We start from the raw sequence: 21,658 nt of genomic DNA on the forward strand, positions 1-21,658 counted from the left end.
ACGTAGGGGAAAGAAAAAGACACAAGATCGGATTACAAGATGGCGGAAAGTGGACTGTAGAGAGAAGCGGTCGAAGTACACATTGTTTTTGTGTCTGTAACGGTGAATTTTCAGTTCGTTTCCTCAACCGTCTGTAACCAGAAATCCTACTGTAGTATGCTGGAAAGTCTGCCCTGAGTTACACGGCACAATTTTGCTCTACAGACTCAAAATAGGGTGTTTGGAACATGCGGGTAGAAACAAAGTTTAAATCTCGGGGTTAAGAAATAGAAATTTATAGAAAGATAGGGGCTGAAGAAGCGGGGGAAACCATGTCGGACACTCGGCGGCGTGTGAAGGTGTACACGCTGAATGAAGACCGACAGTGGGACGACAGAGGCACCGGGCACGTCTCTTCCACCTTTGTCGAGCGGCAGAAGGGGATATCTTTGTTGGTCCGGGCGGAATCGGACGGTGAGGAAATCTTATTTGGCTCTGTCCATTGATTTTGTCGTGTTCGTAACTAGCTAGCTAGTTAGCAACACTTGTCATAAGCTCGTCCAGTTTGAAGTAGTTTGCGAGCTAGCTCGGGTAATAGGCCGCAAATCCAGTTTCTAGTTAACTACTATAAGTTAACTAGATTGCAGCCCACGATCGTTGATTTTGTTACCCCGCCAGTAGTGTTTTCAGGTCCTGTCAATGGCTTTGCTTGCCAGCTAGTTTAGCTAACTTAATTCTAACAGTTAGTGGCTATCTAGCTAATGAACAAAGGCTAAAAAAACAAGAAAACCTGCTAGCCAGTTAGTCATTGTTGGTTACAACTGTCTAAATTACTTTGAAGTGCAGTTAGCACGCTAAGCACTAGTGCTCAGGTAATGTTAGCCAGCTAGTCTCACAAGTTATCCAGCTAGATATTAACAGGTAGCTAATCATCTAAGCATCGTTTATAGTCGTAACTTTTGAATGTGTAAAGTACACGAAGCTTAAACATCCCTTAGCTCCAGAGTTGAGTAAACGCTGTCAAACCCATTGTTCTCATTTCATTTTTGAGTTATTATAGGTAATTTCGAGCGAGCTAGGTGCTAGTTAACATAGCATTAGTTAATCCAAAACGGTAACTTAACCTTGCTAGCTGAGACACTGTGTTCTTCAAACTGGTCGAAACTAGAAAGTAGTGAACGGCAGTGGCCATCCATCTTGTACATTGCCAATTGTGTAGCTAATTAGACTAAGAAATTTGGCAAACAAATGTACCATTAATTCGCTAACAAACCATGTGACGGTCGCAAACCGCACGAAGCCATTTATGTTTTGATATAGAATGAAGATTGTGAGGATAAAAACGTCCTTATATAACTAGCTAACTATTAAGGTAGGCTCCTCACTAGTTACGTTTGTAATAGATCAAAAGAGAGATGGCAAAGGTTGGATTTTTTTTAGTTATGGGCTAGCTAAATGTTGACTTTGGGAGTAATTTATTTGTGAACGTTATTTTCTTGTCTTGTATTCCAGGTTCAGTTCTGTTAGAATCCAGAATCAGTCCCAACACAGCATATCAGAAACAGCAAGTGAGTATTAAATTCAGATAAAATTCACAGTAAGTAACATTACAGCATGTTGAGCAAAACTGTTTTGTCTGTTCTCTCATCCCCAAAACTTTTTTTTATACTTTTGTGAAGCATTAACTTTTCTGTGGTCAGATGAAACCGATCAGATTCAGTGTTACATGTGCCTAACTGCTTGTAAACTCTTTAGTCGTTGAAGCTTATAAATAATAAGGCAATTGGGAAATTCAGGTTACACAACCACTTGTAAATATACTATGTGATTATTAAGCTACAGTTACGCATACATATAATAGAAATTATAGAGTTTATGACTACTTTTTTCTTAGTATGACTTTTTTTGATTGCCAAAGGTGTAATTCTCTAACTGAAAAAGTGTAGCTTTAGGATATGTGTGTGGAAAGCCATTAGACTTTACCACTGGATATGATAATCCTCAAAGAAAGGGTAGATGTTACAGGGAAACAGTTCTGTTGTCATGGAAGCACCAAACAAAAAGCACAATACGTTTATTGACTCTGACCCCCTTTTTTTAATACAGAGAATGGTGTTTCAGTTTGCGTTTGATTCTTTTGCCTCTCATTAGGACACGCTGATTGTTTGGTCTGAAGCGGAGAATTATGACCTGGCTCTGAGTTTCCAGGAGAAGGCTGGCTGCGATGAAATCTGGGAGAAGATCTGCCAGGTAAAATGCATGCAGTGTGAAGATACTCCAGAAGGAACATTTTTCACGCAACAAACTTGGCTAATTGGAAGAGTGCAGAGTGCTTTCATACACAGAAGCTGAAATGATCAGCGCTTAAATGGGATGTCAGTGATATCCTCGTTTGCAGTTCCTCAGCTGTAGATTTAGGTGTAGCTGGTTACACAGCGCATTTCATTGTTTTATAGTATGTACATAAATCTTTTGATCAGGGCTTTTTTTTTTTTTAAAGGTATTCCATCTTGCTGGCCAGTATGGGTATTGAGCGAAGGTGTAGTAAAGATAACGTGCCACAACAAACTGTTCCAGACCACAGTGTCTTTTGGTTGACCTTTGAAGTCATTGGGGTCTAGAAGAGAAACCCAAAAGAACAGCTCTAAATGTTCATTGAAACTCATGCTGTGGTACTTTGCAGACGTCATAAATGGGTTATTGTCGTGACTGGGAGGTGAAGGGAAACCTTTAATTTGCTAAAATACAAGTCATGATTAATGGCGTAATACACCAATAAATATACCAGTGCGTTTCTACTGTTAGACTGTGTACCATAACCTAAACCGGTGATTCATATGTGGCAGAAGTGTCACCCTGGCTTTGAACCTGGTCTTTATTCCCCAGTCTTTTTTCTCACGGTGAGCAGCTGCAGATCACTCACACCATATGGGTGTCTTAAAGTGATACTAAACTGAAAACCAGTGTATTTTTAAGTTAGCTGTTCCTTATTATACAATTTAGCAGTGATCCAAACAGTCTGCACCTGAATGACTCCTGGCAGAGAACCCTTTCGCTTCTGTTTTTTTTTCCACCATGCTTCTCAAACGTGGTGTGTCCACTTTCCACTGAATGAGAACTTAACTATTACTGGGAGTCTGAAATCTATTAACTCTCTTCGTGGGTTTTCACCCCGTTTTTTGGGTTTGCCAGTTCCACGCTAGGCTCGTCTCACTGTGGCAATCTCTGTGCTGACACAGGAGGGATGGGGGCTAGCCCCGATACTGTTTAGGTGGCTGTTGAACACCCATGAACCTAATTGATATATTTACAGTGGAAAATATTCAGGTGAAATGGACGATGGTCGTCTCAGCATTGCTGCTCTCTGCTTCCAGAGCCTGTCATGTACATCATTTTTGCTCAGTCCGAAGAGATGTATGGCAGTTGCATTCTGGGGAATGCAATGTAGGAGACTTGGATTACAGCTGTTTGTTATGGAACTGTAAACAGCTTCCATATTCACTCATTTTACAGCTCAAGGGCTCTTCTGTCAGCATTCTTCAGTGAACAACACACACACATTCATTCAAGACGCTCAGCTCCTTGCTCAGCCCTTTACTCTCGTTGGTCCCACGTCCACTTCCCATTGCCTGCAAAGACGGGACAGTGTGGATCAGCAGACCCGCTTCAGTTAGACTGTAGACCTGAGAAAATGAGCATCCGTAAATTTATGACTGGTGTGATAATGTAGTAAAGGAGTACGGTCTAGTGGCTGCCCATGTGGAGGGGGGAGGGTGAGAGTGTGCAGTGAATCTGATAGGGATGGAATGACTGGGTATGAGTGAGTATGATGGATGCTGGAAGGAGTGGTGTTGGACGCAGTCTGGTATTGATAGCTGATTTGAAACTACTCCCCGTGCCAGAATGTTACGTCATTTTTTTCCCCCCCATCTACAGCGCCTGAGGTCTGCCATGTGGACTGTGTATGTGTTCACCTTTGGAATCCGAATTACACTTTGTCCATTTGGAGAGTGTGACGGAGTATTTGGTACTATTGGCAAATAATCTATATTTGTTTCGGACAAATGCTCGGTATTTGGCTTGACGTCAGGTGTCTGTTGACATGAATGATGTTTGTGTTTGATAAGGAGGGCCACGTGGACTTGAGCAGTGTTGTTGTACGTAATGGTCTGTTACAAATTGAAAGCTGAATTATCCTTTTCCTCATGTTTACCACTGTAGTAATTTGTGTAATTAATTGATTGCAGGTAAAGTTATTTGGGGAAAATACAGCTATTGAGAAGGTAACAAACTCAGATCTTCAGTCTAGTTTCAGTCCATGTGCTGCTTCTCTGCAGTTCTTAAGAGGCAGTTCTTTCCGACCCATCAGTTTTACTTAAGTTGTCCTAACATAGTAGTCCTGAGCAGCTGAGCAGCATTATTTACCTAATTAATCTGTTCTCTCTTTCTAATACAGCAATGGCTTCATTCTGATAGTTTTTTTTTTTTTTGTATTTTTGGTTTATTATTGTGAATCAAACCTAAGTGTCGTCCTTTTCTTTGGGCAGTACCTTGCCCTATAGCCAATTTTAAGACCTACTCTCAATATGGTATAGTACTATAAAAGATGATAGAAATCTCTAATTCTGGAATGCAAGACTAACGAAGTGTTCTGTGTTCAGTTTAGAACCAAATTACAATTTGAAATAGGTCATTAAGGTCATTCTTTATATTATATATTGTATTGTTCCAGACAGTGTTTTCACTTTGATACGGACATATGTTGTTTAAAGTGTTAAGCAGTTAAATAATTATTGTGTGATAAATATTTACAAGGGAGAAATTTATAATATAAGAATGTCAGTCTTAGTTTGTGTATGAATTCAGTGTTGGGTATCAGCTTCGAAACTTTTGGCGAATTATGCATGGTGTGATGTGCATGCAAGTGAGTGTGGCATTGAGGTCGCGTGTCCCCCCATTCATAAAACACATGGCTAGTGTAGAGACTCCCATTCGTCTGAAGCTGAGGTTCCCTGTACAGTCGCCCTGCACAGAGCTGCTCTCTCACAGAAGCCAGCCAATAGAGCGGTAGCTTTGTGATCCCTGACCTCTGACCCCTGATTCTGTGGCTATGGTGGCTGGGAGTTTTCTTCCTTGCAAGCATGAATGATTCACAGAAACGCCACGGTTCAACTGTGGTGTGTACACGTGTTAGTGAGGAGTTTCGAGTTAAAATTACACAACGCTTTACTGGAAAATTGTATGTAAACATGGTCAGAGACATCTAAGGGTATGTCTGTGTCTCTGTGTGTGTGTGAATGTGTCTGCGTGTGCGTGTCTCTGTCTGCGTTTCTGCATGTGTGTGCATCTGTGTTTGTGTGTGTATGTGTGTGTCTCTGTGTCTCTGTGTCTGCGTGCCTGTGCAACTGTGTGTGTGTGTCTGTGTGTGTGTGCGTTTTTGTGTGTGAATGTACTTGTGTGTATGTGTGTGAATGTGTCTGCGTGTGCATGTGTTTATGTGTCTGTGTGTGCGTGTCTGTCTGCGTTTCTGCATGTCTGTGCATATGCGTCTGTGTGTGTGTCTCTGTGTGTGTGTGTGTGCGTTTTTGTGTGTGAATGTACTTGTGTGTATGTGTGTGAATGTGTTTGTGTGTGCTTCCAGGTGCAGGGGAAGGACCCGGCTGTGGAGATCACGCAGGACCCCATAGATGAGTCAGAGGAAGAGCGCTTCGAGGAGCTGCCCGAGACAAGCCACCTGGTGGACCTGCCGCCCTGTGAGTTGGACAAACTGGGGGAGATCGCCAACCTGGTGACCTCGGTGCTGTCGTCCCCGATCCGGCGTGAGAAGCTGGCGTTGGCGCTCATGAGCGAGGGCTACATCCGGAAGCTGCTGCAGCTCTTCCAGGCCTGCGAGGACCTGGACAACCGCGAGGGCCTGCACCACCTGTACGAGATCGTGCGCGGCGTGCTCTTCCTCAACAAGGCCGCGCTCTTCGAGGTCATGTTCTCGGACGACTGCATCATGGACGTGGTGGGCTGCCTGGAGTACGACCCTGCCCTGGTGCAGCCCAAGCGGCACCGCGAGTTCCTCACCAAGACGGCCAAGTTCAAGGAGGTGATCCCCATCACGGACTCGGAGCTGCGGCAGAAGATCCACCAGACCTACCGCGTGCAGTACATCCAGGACATCATCCTGCCCACCCCCTCCGTGTTCGAGGAGAACTTCCTGTCCACCCTCACCTCCTTCATCTTCTTCAACAAGGTGGAGATCGTCAGCATGCTGCAGGTGAGTGAGTCCCTCTACACCGCTGGGGTTAGCGTGCAGCAAGCCTCTCTGTGCCAGCCATTTCCATTATTCTAGAAATCGTTTCTGCTCGTGGTGATCAGTACTGGGTACTCAGGACCTGCAGTATGTTGAATTTAATTTTTAGCAACAACTCTTTCCTGAACATACAAAGGCATTAATGTGACATGTGTCTAGAGTGTTGCTCAGAAGTCCTTTGGTAAAGCTGTGTAACGTGCAAATACAAAGCTAGTGTTTTTGCATAACATTTGCTAAATACTGGTTTAGCTAATTCTTGCTGTAAAAATAACCCACTGTAACTAGGTTATCTAGCCAAGTAAAGCTCTGCAAAAACAAATCCGGTGAAACCCAATTTCAAGGTGATGTCTTTTGCAGATATTTATGTAATAGTAATATTACCGTAGTCCAGACTTTAGTAATGATTACAGCCATAAGTAGGGAAGTCATGGACAGTAATTTCAAAACCCTTTTCAAAAGCACGTTGTGTTGCGCTCTTGTGAAATCTGAGCTGAAATGAATCAGGTTGTGGGAAGTGTAAATGACGCCTTCATGAAGTACAGACAAGCGTGGAAACACGTTGCACTGGAACGTGGTGTTTTTAGGAAAGGAGGAAGCTTGTGTCCCTGTTGCCAGCAGGCCATAAACAGGTGTGCAGGGCAGGAGTGAGAGATACAGCGGTTATTCAGCTGGTTAGGTTGCATGACGGCTTAATTCAAAATACAAACTGTATCATTCATTGTTTCAGATATTTGAGGGACAGTTATTAGAGGGCAATTGTGACACATTGCTAGCTTGACAGTGAAGTGCTTGTGAATTTTCTGTTGATGTTCCTGAAGGAAAATGACAAAATAATTATATTTAAAAAATTAAATTGAAAACTTATTAACTCATGTTGTTTGTTGTTAGCAGTAGTGGTAGTGTTCTGGTTTGTAATTCTGGTTTGAGTACCAGAACAAAACTCTGATTTCCTGTTAGTTTGATGTGGTTTCTCTCATGCTTATTCAATCTGTGTGCTTGTGTGTGTGTGCGCACGTGTGTGTGTGTGTCTGAGAGCCTTACCTCAGTTTAATTTAAAAGTTTTTAATCACTGGTTATTTAATTCAGTTAATACCAGCTGAATGATCTTGTCCCATAGGGGTAGTTCATCAATCTCGTCTTTGCATGCTGTTAGATTGAGTGCATCTTGAGATTTGCAGGAAAGGTTCATTTTGGTTTCCTGTCCAAGCCCAGAATTTCTCCATGCATTTTAACCCAAGAAACATCACTCTATGTTTGCGCATTGTAGCCCTCTGTCACCTCTTCTGAACTTCTCGTGTCTTCAGAGGAAGCCCTTACCGTGCAGGCGGTCTTTAAGGTAGAGAACGTAGTGTTCTGAGAGCCAGCAGCCTGAAAGCCCCGCCTGGCTGCTTACCTTGCAGACCTGTCTCCACAGCTCCGGAGCAGGCTGAAGTGTGGCCGGTGCCCCCTCCGATGCCCGCCTGTTTGTGCCGCGCATGAGAGCGGCGATAAAAGGCAGGATGTGGATTATGCATCACGCCCCAAAACCGCAGCGGCAGGACCTTTAAATGAGCTATTGTTACAGGGGCTTTATTCATAGCTGGTGACGTCTTTCCCCAAGACAGATGTGAATTACGCAGGCCTCTCTTACTGTAAACACGGCGGCCTTTTCTCTGTCCTAGCATGGACCGATCGGTGTGCACGGTAACAGGGTCCCTTCTGTGGGCATGGCCTGTTTTGTGTTGTGAGTTGGCGCTGGGGCAGAGGCCAGGTTCTCTGTGGCTGGCTGCTTCTCCAGCATTGCAGTTATGTGGTGGTGCTACACCCTCTTCCTAAACTGAGTCTTGGTCAGGGTGGGTTGGCAGTGTGGTTAGTGGGCCTGAAGCAGAACCTGTGATCCAGTAACTACAGGTTTGGTTCCCAGGGGGACACTACCCTTGAGTAGGACACTTCACCTGGATTGCTTCAGTAAATCACCAACTGCTCAAATGAGAAATGCAGAACATGAATACAAAAAGTAAAGTAAGGTACTTGATCCTGACCAGTAGATTTTGTTGGATTTTTAAAAACTTTTATTTACTTTTTTGTGAGACAAAGGCAATCAGCAACAAGTATCCTGTTTTAATTCACTTAATTAGTCAACACTTAGTTAAAAGAACAGTATCCTTTGAGATTGCAAGGACCCATCAGAAAAAAAAACGTATGAGAAGTTTTATGAATAACGAACCAGTAAGTGATTTACATCACTTTGTTTGTGCTGCACGCTCCGTTGGATATTTTAAGTGCGTTTCATTTTTAGTAGACAGGAAGCCAGCAGAGCTGGTAGCAGAAAGATGGAGAGGAAACGGTGGAGCAGGTTTCTGACCACACAACACGCAGAAATCATACACAAAACCCAAAGGAGTTTCACACGCCTTCACTGCACCGCTGCATGAAACTCACCAGTGGAAAATGTGAAGTTTTGAATGTAAACAAGATGCATAGAATTACTGGAAGCATGTTAACCGAGGACCCACAGAAGTGGGTCAAAAGTTGTTTTTGAATCGAAGCTGCAGACAGCAGGAGTACTTCTAGTAAAATTAACTAACGATGCCTGACAGAATGATCATAGTGCCTGCTGATCTGGCCTCTATGAAGAACACTTGCAGTCTGTGACTATATGTTATGTGGCCAAACTCACACTTGTAATACAGGAAGCTTGTATTGCAGGTAGTTGAAAGAAACGGTGAACGGGCATTATCAGCCACACAAGGCTCTTACCTGTACGCTTTAAAGAGCTGATTGCATCAATGGTGAAACCCCATGTTGGCAGAGAACTGTGGCCTCAAGTGTGCCCAGTTTTTCACAGCAAAAATACAGGTGTACATGTGTTCTGGTTTACATTGACTTTGCACTGCATTGGAGGTGGCAACAGGAACTCGGCTCGAAGTGTTCCTTTCCACTTCCCAGCCCTTAAGAGGTACAAAGCCAAGCAGTGCTGCTTGCATGAAAATTAGCTAGCACCCCCACAGTTGTTTTGCCACAAACAATATGTTCCAGCCTGTGATTCACTTAAAGGGACTTTATGTTTATATAAGGACCGGCGCCTTATTTAAAGAAATACTCTGACATCTGAAAGGTTTGCAGTAAGGACTTTCTGTATGTATTAGCATAGACATTGTCTGGGCTGCCAAAGTACTGGGCCCAGCCCACTACATCCTACAGCAGGACCGGCAGGCTCACAGGCACAGAGCCCGGCTACACTCTCCTGTTTCCTTCCCGTTTTAATAATCACTAACCGCTAGCCAAGCTCACCTGGTAAGAAGATTTCGCTCCGCTAAGCCAAGACTATTGTTTTTTACATTTGAAAATGAGTGAGTTCTGCAGGGGGTTCTAGGCCTCCACACCTCTCATAACTCTGAGATGAGTGTCCAGTGACCCTTGTGTCTGCACGTAAGCGTGTTGTAACACATTGCATAGCTCTCTCAGCGTCTCTATTCTGGACCTTCACCTGCTTGAAAATTCCATTATGTTGGAGCCTGGCCAAAACGTAGTAACTCAAGCTTACACACACACACACACCAGAGCGGTTTCACTATCCCTGGGATATGAATAATTCCTTTTACACCAGTAAGTCAATCTCTGCTGCAGGCAGGGCCAGAACTCAGTGCTGCGTTGAGGTGGTTTAATGCATGCATTTGATGGTGCAGAAAAAGCCTGTAGTTCCATCTCAGTTGGAATAATAAAAGTAGGTTCCACCCCCCACACACTGTGTGGAAATTATTGGGATAGTTGGAAATAAAAAATATTGGTTAATGTTTTAGCAGGTTACATAAATTGCTGGTTAACACTTATGACTAGATATCATTTTGTTTTCACTTGACAATTTTTTTTATTCAGTTAAATGCATTCATCTTGCCTAATATAATGAATGATCTGCTCCCTGGTCCTGTCTTCTCTGTTGAAAGCCATGCATAAAGCATCTTGTTTTTAAAATTTTGATTCTCTTACTGTCCTCCAGTCTGTTAGTCTGAGTGGGATTGTATGTCTGACGAATCTGGAGAGATGCTGACATGTTTGTTGATGCGTAAGTGAAATCACATTAGCATAACGCAGTGCTTCTTGGTCCTTGTGGAAGAGCATTGATGGGAATCTATCTGCTGTCTGCCGTGAAGTGTAGCCTGCACTGCCACACCTGGACTTTCTGGTGATGGACGGAACTGGTTAAATTAAACTCACTCTAATGTGTTTTTTTTCCCCCTAAACGACAGGAAGACGAGAAGTTCCTGACAGAAGTTTTTGCACAGTTAACAGATGAGGCCACAGAGGATGGGAAGAGGAGAGAGCTGGTGAGCATTAAAGTGGGCGGGGGCGCGGTAGTGCAGAAAACGGGAGCTGCAGGGAACCAGTCCGGACCGTTAATCCTTTCTCCTGTGAAACACCTGAGTTTAAGATCTCAATCTGGGGTTTTCCTTCTCCGCAGGTAAACTTTTTCAAGGAGTTTTGCGCCTTTTCACAAACGTTGCAGCCACAAAACAGGGACGCGTTTTTCAAGACTCTGGCAAACCTAGGTATTCTGCCTGCTCTGGAAATAGTGATGGTGAGTCTCTGCTCCCGCTTGCTGTGCCTCGGCCTCTGACTGCGCCTGTTACACCACCGCAGCCTGTTAAAGTGGCATTGAGCTGCTCCTGTACTGCTTTGTGAAAATGCAGCCGTTGCTTTTGCTCCCAGGGGGTAGATGCAAAGGTTGCTTGTTTTTCGTGGCCTCGGTACATGGTGGTCTCACTGTGGGTGTGGTCTTGCAGGGTATGGATGACCTGCAGGTCAGGGCTGCAGCCACCGATATCTTCTCCTACCTGGTGGAGTTCAGTCCCTCCATGGTGCGGGAGTTTGTCATGCAGGAGCCTCAGCAGACCGACGACGTAAGTCTCTGACCGTCACTACATTCTGAGTGCTGTGGGTCTTTCTAAGGGAATTCATGGAACGGAATGATTTCAGCTGTTGAGAAGGTAAATTGCTCCCTCTGGTGGTTATGGGAAAGGGCAGGTGTGATCTGTTAAGAAATAAAGGAATTGCCCACAGAGTGTATAAAAGCAGTGAGATGCCTTGTCCACATGGAACAGGGGAGCCGTCATATAAAACCTATATAAACGATCTATAATGGATCAAGTCGTGCGTGTGTATCAGTATGTTGGTTTTTGTGTAAAACCTTGTTGAAAGGGGCCTGGTGAACCATGAAAAAATTCTGTGAATGAGATATTGGTGTATGTAAACTGTGGCACCAGTGCGTGGGCTGTTGGGCAGGGTAAAGGCCTCCCGAGAGTCTGAATGCTTTGCGTGTCTCTTTCAGGACGTCCTGCTGATCAACGTGGTCATTAAGCAGATGATCTGCGACACAGACCCTGAGCTGGGTGGAGCGGTGCAGCTGATGGGCCTGCTTCGGACCCTCATAGACCCGGAGAACATGCTGGCCCCCACCAACGTAAGACTGCCCCCTGCTGTTCCCTAAAGAGCACACCGCTCCGGTACCGCCTCCACAGAACACAGCCCGGGCTTAACAGAAATGGCCGCCCACTGCTGAGCATGCTCTTGCCACAGAAGCGTATGGCTTTTGGCATGTGTGTCTTCTGCTGACGAGCGTTGTCTAATCCCCCCTCAGAAAACGGAGAAGACGGAGTTCCTCAGTTTCTTCTACAAGTACTGCATGCACGTGCTCACAGCGCCTCTCCTGGCCAACACAGCTGAAGACAGGGCTAATAAAGGTAGGCTCTGCTCCTCCTGTCTGGGTTAGGGACTCGTGTGTCTCTGCATGGATCTCGTTTTCGATGTACGTTGGTGTGTAGGTCTTGCTGAAAGTGTGTACATGTCTCGAATTTCATCAGCCTTGTAGACTGGAACAGCCCAGCACAGAGTTCAGGACGTACCATCTCTAATGTGACAGAATTATGTAACTAATGCAGTTTTCTAAATCTGATTCACAGATTCACTAGAGGGATCTACCAAGATCAATCCAGTTTGTCCTGGTAAGACCAGCATGTGTCCATCCATGGCATTATCCCCATTTTTGAGGGATGTTTTTTCCCTGTAAATAGTTTGTGTGGATAATGGATTTTCTGAAAAAAAGTTGTGGTGTTGATAATGAATGCTTTGTAAACAAATGTGCAGCATGAATAATAGATTTTCTGTAAATGGTGTGCATTGTGCATACTGGATTCTCTGTAAATCCTGTGCACTATGGATAATAGATACTCTAAATAGTGTGTGTTGTGGATCATGGATTCTTTGTAAACTGAATGCAGAATGGATCATGGATTCTCTCTAAATAGTGTGCTTTGTGGATCATGGATTGTCTGTAAATAGTGTGTAGTATGGATCATGGATTCTTTGTAAACTGAGTACAGTGTGGATCGTGAATTCTCTTAAGCTGTGTGTGCTGTGGATCGTGAATTCTCTGTTAAGTTGTGTGTGCTGTGGATCGTGAATTCTCTAAGTTGTGTGTGCTGTGGATGATGGATTCTCTGTAAGTTGTGTGTGCTGTGGATGATGGATTCTCTGTAAGTTGTGTGTGCTGTGGATGATGGATTCTCTGTAAGTTGTGTGTGCTGTGGATGATGGATTCTCTGTAAGTTGTGTGTGCTGTGGATGATGGATTCTCTAAGTTGTGTGCGCTGTGGATGATGGATTCTCTGTAAGTTGTGTGTGCTGTGGATGATGGATTCTCTGTAAGTTGTGTGCGCTGTGGATGATGGATTCTCTGTAAGTTGTGTGCGCTGTGGATGATGGATTCTCTGTAAGTTGTGTGCGCTGTGGATGATGGATTCTCTGTAAGTTGTGTGCGCTGTGGATGATGGATTCTCTGTAAGTTGTGTGTGCTGTGGATGATGGATTCTCTGTAAGTTGTGTGCGCTGTGGATGATGGATTCTCTGTAAGTTGTGTGCGCTGTGGATGATGGATTCTCTGTAAGTTGTGTGTGCTGTGGATGATGGATTCTCTGTAAGTTATGTGTGCTGTGGATGATGGATCCTTTCAGATAACTTCCAGACAGCCCAGCTGCTGGCGTTGATTCTGGAGCTGCTGACATTCTGCGTGGAGCATCACACCTACCACATAAAGAACTACATCATGACCAAGGACCTGCTGCGCCGTGTCCTGGTGCTCATGAACTCCAAACACACCTTCCTGGCGCTGTGTGAGTGCCCCGGTCACCACAGAATCACAGCTTCCGCTTACTATGGATATGCACTTATGGTAGTCCCCAGGCTGCTGGAACCCATTCCTTTGCCTTGGTTAATCAGCTGGTTAAGTAACAGAAGTGATTTGAATTTTTTTTTTATGGACAATCTGCATACACATTTTAGCAAATAACTCTTATTCAAATGGTACTGGATAGTGACCTTTTTTTTGGTGTACCGCTTTGAGTTTTACACTATATCTCAGAATGAAGTGCCTCTCGTTGTAAAGGTGTACAGATAGAATGAATTGCACTCTACCACCTAATGGATCAGAATAAGTGACTGGAAAGTTGACTGGAAAAAATAAGTGTGCCCCTGGGCAAAACCACTCAAGATGGTGCCTGTCTGGTGGTAATGAGATCCTGCATGGCGTAGTTAGAATGGCAGTATTTATCTGTGCTTGCAGTCGGAGGTTTGCTTTAGAACACCAATGTTGCACCCTTAAGCCTGTTGTTTGGCCTTATTTGTCCTAATTATGTAGCCGTGTAACGGACATGTACAGCCATGCTGCTGGCTGCAGTGTGAGGGCCTATGGAGGCTGCTGCTGCAGCTGCTGGGTGTGACGGAGCTCTCTACCCCACACAGGTGCCCTGCGCTTCATGAGGAGGATCATCGGGCTGAAGGACGAGTTCTACAACCGCTACATCATCAAAGGGAACCTGTTTGAGCCGGTCATCAACGCCCTCCTGGACAACGGCACCAGATACAACCTGCTGAACTCCGCCATCATCGAGCTCTTCGAGTTCATCAAAGTGGTGAGTGTGGAGACGCGTGACATTGCCGCTTCACGTGCTGGCTTTTTGCGTACGCGACGGTGTTAATGAGCGTCTCTTTTCCCTTCCTAGGAGGATATTAAATCCCTCATAGCACACATAGTGGACAACTTCTATAAAGCACTTGAATCGATCGAATACGTCCAGACTTTCAAAGGTCTGAAGACCCGGTATGAACAGGAGAAGGACAGGCAGAGTCAGAAACTCAGCAGGTGAGTGATTTCAGCTCCTCCCAGCAGACTGCATGCACAGCAAGGGCTATACAGCAGAGAAATGTGGGGAAATACCATTAGACACAATTATATAACAGTCGTTTGTGATTTGACAAATTGTGAATAATTAACACCCACTAACAAATAAGTGACACTTCACAAAACTATATAAAGCATCTGAAAATTATGCTCTGTGTGTGTGTGTGTGTGTGTGTGTGTGTGTGTGTACACACAAGTGTGTGAGAGAGAGAGAGCACAACCTTTCAGTGGATACTTTAGTTATGGCAGTAAATGTAAGTGTTTCATGGTTGTATATGGGCAACTTAGGCCTCTAGATCAAATAAGGAGAGGATTTGGGGATGTGCTGTCTCATTGTGTGCATGATTGGCACAGTGTTGGTGTCTTACCTGAGCATCTGATTACTGTGTGGTGTAGGGCAGTGCTGTTGGCTCCTAACTGAGCGCACTATGTACACTGCATGATTGCAGATACCGCCGAGACGCCCGGTCTCTGGAGGACGATGAAGAAATGTGGTTTAATGAAGATGAAGACGACGATGAAGGAGATCCGGTGATGGAGAAGAGCAAGTCTGAGGAAGACTTCCCCGAGAGCTATGGGAAGTACATGGAAGCAAAAAAAGGTACTTCGGGATAACGTCTGCTCCCTCTGTAGCTGGGCTGTTCCTTCTGTCTGCTCCGTTTCTGCTGTCAGTGTTATTTGGGTCTGAATGAACCAGCAAGCTGCCATGTCATTATCAGGACAGCAGCACTGTGGCTTACCACTGTCAGGGCGGTGTGCCAGGATATTTAATCTAGATAGCAGTTTTAGGGGTATGTAACCAAGGATATTAAATCTGAGTAAAACTTAAAGGGCTGTGTAGCCCAGCCAGTTAGATGGCTTTGTTTTGTTTGAGGCAATAAGAACCTGCAAGTCCTAACATTACATGTCAATCATGTCCAAATGTATTTTAGTATCACTGCTTGTGGATATACCAGAATTGTTTTTGAACCACTCCTAGTACCACAGTTGTCTACCTGCCCCTCCCACAACACCTCTCAGCCACCAATTAGAAATGTTTTATGAAAAGAACAAATATATTGGCAGGAATCAATTATACAGTTTTACAAACATAAGTTGCCTGCAGTTTGTATACATGCTGTTGCGTTTCTGTAAGCTCTGTGAATATTGCATGCCTGTCCTCTCCTCTTTGAGAGTGAAGAAGACCTTCAGCTTTAGGTTTACATTCTCTGGTTGCACAGGAGCAGCTAACGGAACCAACGGGAAGCCTGTTCCTGCTGCCACGCCCTCCGCCGGCCCAAACAGCGCCTCCCCCAAGACAGCCGCCCCTGTGACCAAGGTGAGTTGCTGTGCTCATGAGAGCTTTGTTGCAGAGCCATACGAGCTGGATCAGAACCACTTGATTCCCGTGTGATAGAACGTCCCTCTCTGACTGAGGTTGTCCGATCAGAGCGAACATCGCAGTCGTGCCATGCACACGCACACACTTGACACTGCAAACTGGGAAGCAGTGTGGTGCAGTGGTAAAGAGCAGGGCTTGTAACCAAAAGGTTGCTGGTTCAAATCCCTGCTGTGGCACTGCTCTTTACGTTACATTGCGTGCATTTAGCGGGTGCCCTTATCCAGAGCAACTTCCAGCACAGTAGAACACAAGTGCTCTTGTACCCTTAGGCAAGCAACTTAACTCACACTTGACTCAGTGAATACCCAGCTGTATAAATGGATAAAATTGTAACCTATGTAAGTCACTCTGGATAAGAGCATCTGCTAAATGACAGTAATGTAATGTGATTTGGGCTCCATAGTCCTCTACCAAATGTTCAGATGCATAGCTTCTGAAATTGGGTTTCAGCTGTTTAGGTGTGTGTAATGACATCATTTCTCTTGGATGATGTACAGACAGGGTTGGTCGGCCTCGTGGACTATCCAGACGACGAAGACGAGGAAGAGGAGGAGGAGGAAGAGTCGCCACGGAAACGGCCCCGCCTGGGATCTTAAAAGATCTGAAAGCAGTCCCATCTGGTCTGAGTCCCGAAGGCGCCACTGACCCACAGACCACTCCCCCCGCCCCACCCCGCCCACCACCACCACCACACCACTGCCCCACTCCCAACACGCCCACCCTGGATGGAGGAGGACCAGAGGGGTCGCGGCCCCCCCATGCCAACACCCCCTGCCCCCGTGCACCACGGCGCCACAGGCAGGGATGCACTTCAACCCCGGGGGGCGGGACTAGGGGAGGGAGTGAGGCTAGCAGGACTAGCGGCCTAGGCATGGGAGCTGGACTGGCTGGCCTTCAGCTGCGGATCCTAACACTCTGGGGAGGGGAGGGGGAGGGGGGGAACAGGCAACAAAAACACCACGCAAAATCAAACTAAAAGGTCTTAGTTCCAAGGAGCAGGACTCAAACTTTGAAACTGGGACTCTTTAGCTGAGAGGCCCAAGTTGGAACTATGTCAGCCAGGAACCCTGTATTCATAATTTTATTAAAAGTACTGTACAGCCTGTTTTTTTTTTTTCCTTTTTTTAATCATTTGCCCCCTTTTTGAATATTTTAAAAGGGGAGATCTAGACCTGCCAGTGTGATTTTTAACACAGAAGGTGGGACCACTGTTTACCCTTTTAATTGAAACATTTGACGAATTGTAAGCGGAGTTGCTATGCTGGTTTTAATAACGTGTATTAAACTGCAGTAAAGTTGACACGTTGCTGCCCCCTGTTGGAGGATGTCGGTAGTTTCACTCTTACTTGACTCTTTGCTCCAGTTTTAAAGTCACAAAAGAGGTGTATATTTGTTCAGGGAATTACCGTTTAATTATACAAGTAAGGGTTCAACATGGGCACCTCAAGACGAACAGCTTTCCGAAAGGCCTGTTCCTCAGTGCTACGGTGGTGTTTGGCACCTGCAGTTAGTTCCGTTAACCAAAATGTGACTGGCCGTTCCCCTTAGCGGGGGATGCAGGCTGTGGGGGTCTGTGGTGCTCGTACGTCAGTCTGAGAGACGACCGTTCAAGCGTCATCGGTCAAACCAGCTGATGCCAGTCAGCACACATTCCGGTTCACTCCGTTTTTTAGGGTTTAACCATCGGGAGAAGAGGAGTGAGCATTTCGTTCTGAACACGCATACTGACTGCGGGAGGCTGAAACGTCAACATTTCAAAAAGAGAAGGATGTCTAGAGAAAATAGTTTTATTTTTTTTGGCCATAGAATTTTGTACAAGTGCGTTTACTACCACTATTTCCATTCTACACCATTTGTATACATTTGATATTTGAAAAGATTTCAGATTAAATGTGACCCTGGCATTAAAAAAACGTTAACCTAGTCTTATTTTAATGATTTCTTTTTAAAAGAACATATTCTGGGGTGTGTACTGTTGCCATGTCAACTTCAATTTGAGATGCAGTAAATAAGGTGAATGCTATCAACACTGTATATGTTTGTAAAGTATCCAAGCAATAGGGATTAAATGCAAAGTCTAGTTTTGTATGAAATCTATGCTCATTAGATCAGTCAAATCCAAACAATTTCCCTTTAGCACTAAAAATATTAAAAAGTAAAATGACCTTGTCCAATGACCTTGTACATTTCATTTAATGGAAGCTCACCAACAAAGTCATTGTATTGCATTGGCAGTGTGTTTCCTTACACAAGCAATTCAGCAGTTACACTTCTTGCCTTCAACCCCCCACCTTTAAAGCAGCACGTTTTCCACACATTAAACACAATATTTACGCCTGGATTCAGAGGTTGGTAGTGGGTATCTGTGCTGTGAAAAGCCAACCTGTTCATTTGATGAGTCTGAGTTTGCACCCATGCAAAGCACTGCAGGGTACCTCTCAACTGCAGAAACGCGATAATTTCAGGAAATCATTTCTCTGACCAAAAACAAAAGTCATGGGATATCCCATCGGTGACTGAGTTATCTATGATACTGAAGTAAAAATTCAACTATGCAGCTAGTGTTATGGATGGTCTTGTGACAGTATGTAAACTTCTGTTAATTCAGGAGAGGCCTGATCTCAAACGACAGTGCTGGGCTTCACATGACAGAAATACTTGGTAAGTTTAATTGTAATGCTAATCTAGTGCTGTATTAAACATCTGCCATTTTGACTGCTTTCATAGCCATAATTTTGCATATATTTGTGGATTCAGCAAGTCAGCAGAGTTCTGATATTGATTACCGTACTTGTCATGGAAAAGAATGACGACGCTAGTGAATCTGAATTTCAGTTTGTCAATATCCTCTGAATCAAACTGGCATCAGTTACCTGGTATTTCTGAATGACTGTTATGTGAGGTTGCCTTCCTTAATCACACCTCCACAGTCCCTTTCCTCAGACGAGCTTGATGGCCCGCACACCCTGCGTAGACTTGCACACACTCGCCTGAAGCTGCGAACATAATCCATGGGAATGACCTCATGACCTCAGTCATGTGACACATACTGCACCTGCCGTACATGCGATGGCAAGCGAGGGGTTTTCCACTTACTAGTGGCTCCTCAGTGTTTGTACCGCAACCCTTCTTTAACCAGTGAACAGATTGGCTTTGCACAACAAACAGATACCCATCGGCAGTTCCTACATCTGAATCGTTACTCTAATGAAGCTCACCTCCCCACACGCTGGGGTCAGTGAAAGAACTTGATCAGGTACAATATGTCCCTTGTATTGCAGCACTCCAACACTTGAGTGGATTTGGTGCAAATTCAAAGCAGGCTATCGATGTGATCCTTCGCTGAAATATTCCTTCAAACGTGAAACTATAAGATTGTAATGTAGGCCCTGATAGGTGAATTACAACAGTTTTTTTCTGAAATGGCAGTTGAGCAAACATTTTGACTAATTTTAGCTTTTGTGCTGCCACTGTGTTTCATGAGGGAACAGAGAAGGAATATTCTAGAATTAATACAAATGTAAGCGAGTAGTTTGCTACTGTACTTCCATTTTCATAGGCAACAGTGGTTTAGACTATGAGATCTCTAGTGAAAAATGAGTATATAGTTGTGTTTGCTAAACAGTATACAAGTCATAATATAGATCCGGTACGTTATTTCCTTGCGCAAGTGTTCAGAAAGAAGAGGTTTCAATACTGCATTCTTTCATTAAAACACACCTTTCCACTGGCACCAAAGCAGTTTAACATCTGTCCACACACATCTGGAGGTGAAATTCGAGTCCATCTTGGTTAAAATGATCGCTCTCTTTTTTGTTGGCGTTTTGTGGGCGTTACTTTTTGATGACCTCTTCTTTCAGCTTTTCAGCCAGATGTTTCCTCTTCTGCAGCCTCTTCCTCTCCTCCACTGTGATGTCCTTTACAGCAGAGAAACACAAGCGACGTTACATTCAGCATGGCAGTTACACATTACATTACTGACATTTAGCAGACGGTCATATCCACGGAAACTTAAAATCTGTACATTATCCATTTATACAGCTTGATATTTACTGCGGTGAGTGTGGGTTCAGTACCTTGCCCAGGGGCAGAGAAGCAGTGCCCCAGCAGGGTTGCAAGCCCTGGTCCTTACCACTGTGCTACACAACCGCCTGGCTGTTTCGGGAGAACACCTGCTGAGACGCTCACCTTTTTGTTGGGTGCTGTCGCGGGGCCGTTTGGAGGCTGGGAACAGTTCGTGTTGTCGGATGAGCCACCGGTCGTCCTTTTGGGAGCCTCCTCTCTCTGTACATGCAGACACAAAAAAGCAAAATCAACAAACGTTACGTTGACATTACTGTCACTTAGCAGACCCCTTTTCCAGAGTGACTTAAATTGGTTATAATTTTTAAGTTAAGTGCCTTGCCCAAGCCTACAGCAGCAGTGCCCCAGCGTGGAATTAAACCAGCAACTCTCAGTTACGTGCCCTGCTCCTTACCACGACACTACGACGCTGCCACCGTGACGATGACCACAACCCACTACTGGAAATGAGGGTGTGAGGGCCCCTTTTCACCAGCAGTTTGTTGTGGTTTAGCCCCGGGATCATCTGCAGCTTTCAGCTCTGATCCTGGCTGCAATGAACTTTTCACCTGTTTCAGTCACATGAAATCCCCTGGAAAGCCCTGAGCTAATTCCCAGCAGTGCTCTATCTGTCCGTCCCAGTTGTGGTGGTCTTTAAATGGCTTAAAATACAACAGGATTATCTCAGGAACGGGATCATCTTCATCCACTTGCATGCATTCAGTTTAAGGGAAAATCCCCTGCCGGGAGAGAAGCTTCCGGCTACCATTTCAGCCATTCAAAAACTGCAATTCCAGTCATTCTAAAGCATGGCAGCCCCTAAAGAGAACCACAACCTGCATCTTTGAAAATGCAGAAATCATGGAAAGCTCAGTATGAAACATGTAATACTAATTGTAAATATGCTATTATATCTTGGTGATTAACACATACAGTACCTTAAAATTTCTTGTGATTTTTGACTTAACACTTGACTCTTATCCAGACACTGCCTAATGATCACAGCTAGCTGTGTTCATTAGTCAATCATATATAAATATATTAACTCAACAAAATGGTTATGTATATTTTACTATTAAAATATACATGCCCTTTCGGTAGGCTAATGTCATAGCATAATGGCAAGACTGTAAAATTACATTACAAAAAATAAGGTCTGTTCAGAATTACGTTTAAACCTTCCATTAGGAGTTACTTATTGATTATTCCATCTGCAAAAAATGTTGGCTAATGAAATGACGAACTGGCTATCGACCAGTTCAATTTCATTACAGAAAAAACACTTTTGCCTCCCGTTTAATGAATTCTGTGACATGAGCAATTTATGTTCTGATGCATTTTTGAAGACATTTAAGATGGTGTGTATCTTTATATTGGATTAGAATGGATTAAACTGGCATGTTATATAATTTCACATGATATAGCTCACATGTGAGGCACAGAATGTCAGCTCAATCCATGCACTCCTCTTTTAAGTGAACAAGAAGCAAAGCTCGCCCGTGTTGTAAAACAAGCAGTGTGGTGTTAACTAAACAGCAGCAAGAAGAAGATTCAAAAGAACTTTGCAATCAGGATCAGAGAGCAGGATCATCACAGGATTATCTCATTTCTCTTGTGGCTTACTGACTCCTATGATGATCCCATGCATCCTGCTGTCAGCTCAGTTTCTTGAAATTGCATCATAACGTTGGTGGTAGTCATAGAGGAAATGTTTATATTG

General features: G+C 44.4%; 2 protein-coding genes across 2 annotated transcripts in view; one reads left to right on the forward strand and one right to left on the reverse strand.

Annotated features, from left to right (window-relative positions):
* Positions 1-20: 20 nt before the first annotated feature.
* Positions 21-17,176, forward strand: LOC118789786 (serine/threonine-protein phosphatase 4 regulatory subunit 3). The gene is made up of 16 exons (XM_036546421.1): positions 21-453; positions 1,492-1,547; positions 2,131-2,229; positions 5,621-6,244; positions 10,510-10,587; positions 10,722-10,838; positions 11,044-11,160; positions 11,589-11,720; positions 11,898-12,000; positions 12,220-12,261; positions 13,270-13,428; positions 14,057-14,226; positions 14,317-14,456; positions 14,945-15,096; positions 15,716-15,813; positions 16,374-17,176. The coding sequence occupies exons 1-16, from the start codon at positions 312-314 to the stop codon at positions 16,470-16,472; spliced, it is 2,328 nt and encodes a 775-aa protein (XP_036402314.1). The 5' UTR covers positions 21-311; the 3' UTR covers positions 16,473-17,176.
* A 94-nt stretch (positions 17,177-17,270) lies between these two features.
* The window catches only part of LOC118789787 (cilia- and flagella-associated protein 36-like), a 20,662-nt gene continuing 16,274 nt past the window's right edge, over positions 17,271-21,658 (reverse strand). Inside the window, exons 11-12 of the mRNA XM_036546422.1 lie at positions 20,065-20,160; positions 17,271-19,793 (exon numbers count right to left, since the gene is read on the reverse strand). Of these exons, the coding sequence (XP_036402315.1) occupies positions 19,710-19,793; positions 20,065-20,160 (180 nt within the window). The 3' untranslated portion in view covers positions 17,271-19,709. The remainder of the gene's footprint in view (positions 19,794-20,064; positions 20,161-21,658) is intronic.

Source organism: Megalops cyprinoides, chromosome 15 (assembly GCF_013368585.1).
Source record: "Megalops cyprinoides isolate fMegCyp1 chromosome 15, fMegCyp1.pri, whole genome shotgun sequence".
Taxonomy (NCBI): Eukaryota; Metazoa; Chordata; class Actinopteri; order Elopiformes; family Megalopidae; genus Megalops; species Megalops cyprinoides.

Bases quoted from the DNA above. Each gene is read 5' to 3' on its own strand.
- LOC118789786 (XM_036546421.1), top strand. From the start codon at position 312: ATGTCGGACACTCGGCGGCGTGTGAAGGTGTACACGCTGAATGAAGAC. The intron at 10,839-11,043 runs GTGAGTCTCTGC...GTGGTCTTGCAG, and splicing joins CTGCTCTGGAAATAGTGATG to GGTATGGATGACCTGCAGGT. The intron at 11,721-11,897 runs GTAAGACTGCCC...ATCCCCCCTCAG, and splicing joins ACATGCTGGCCCCCACCAAC to AAAACGGAGAAGACGGAGTT.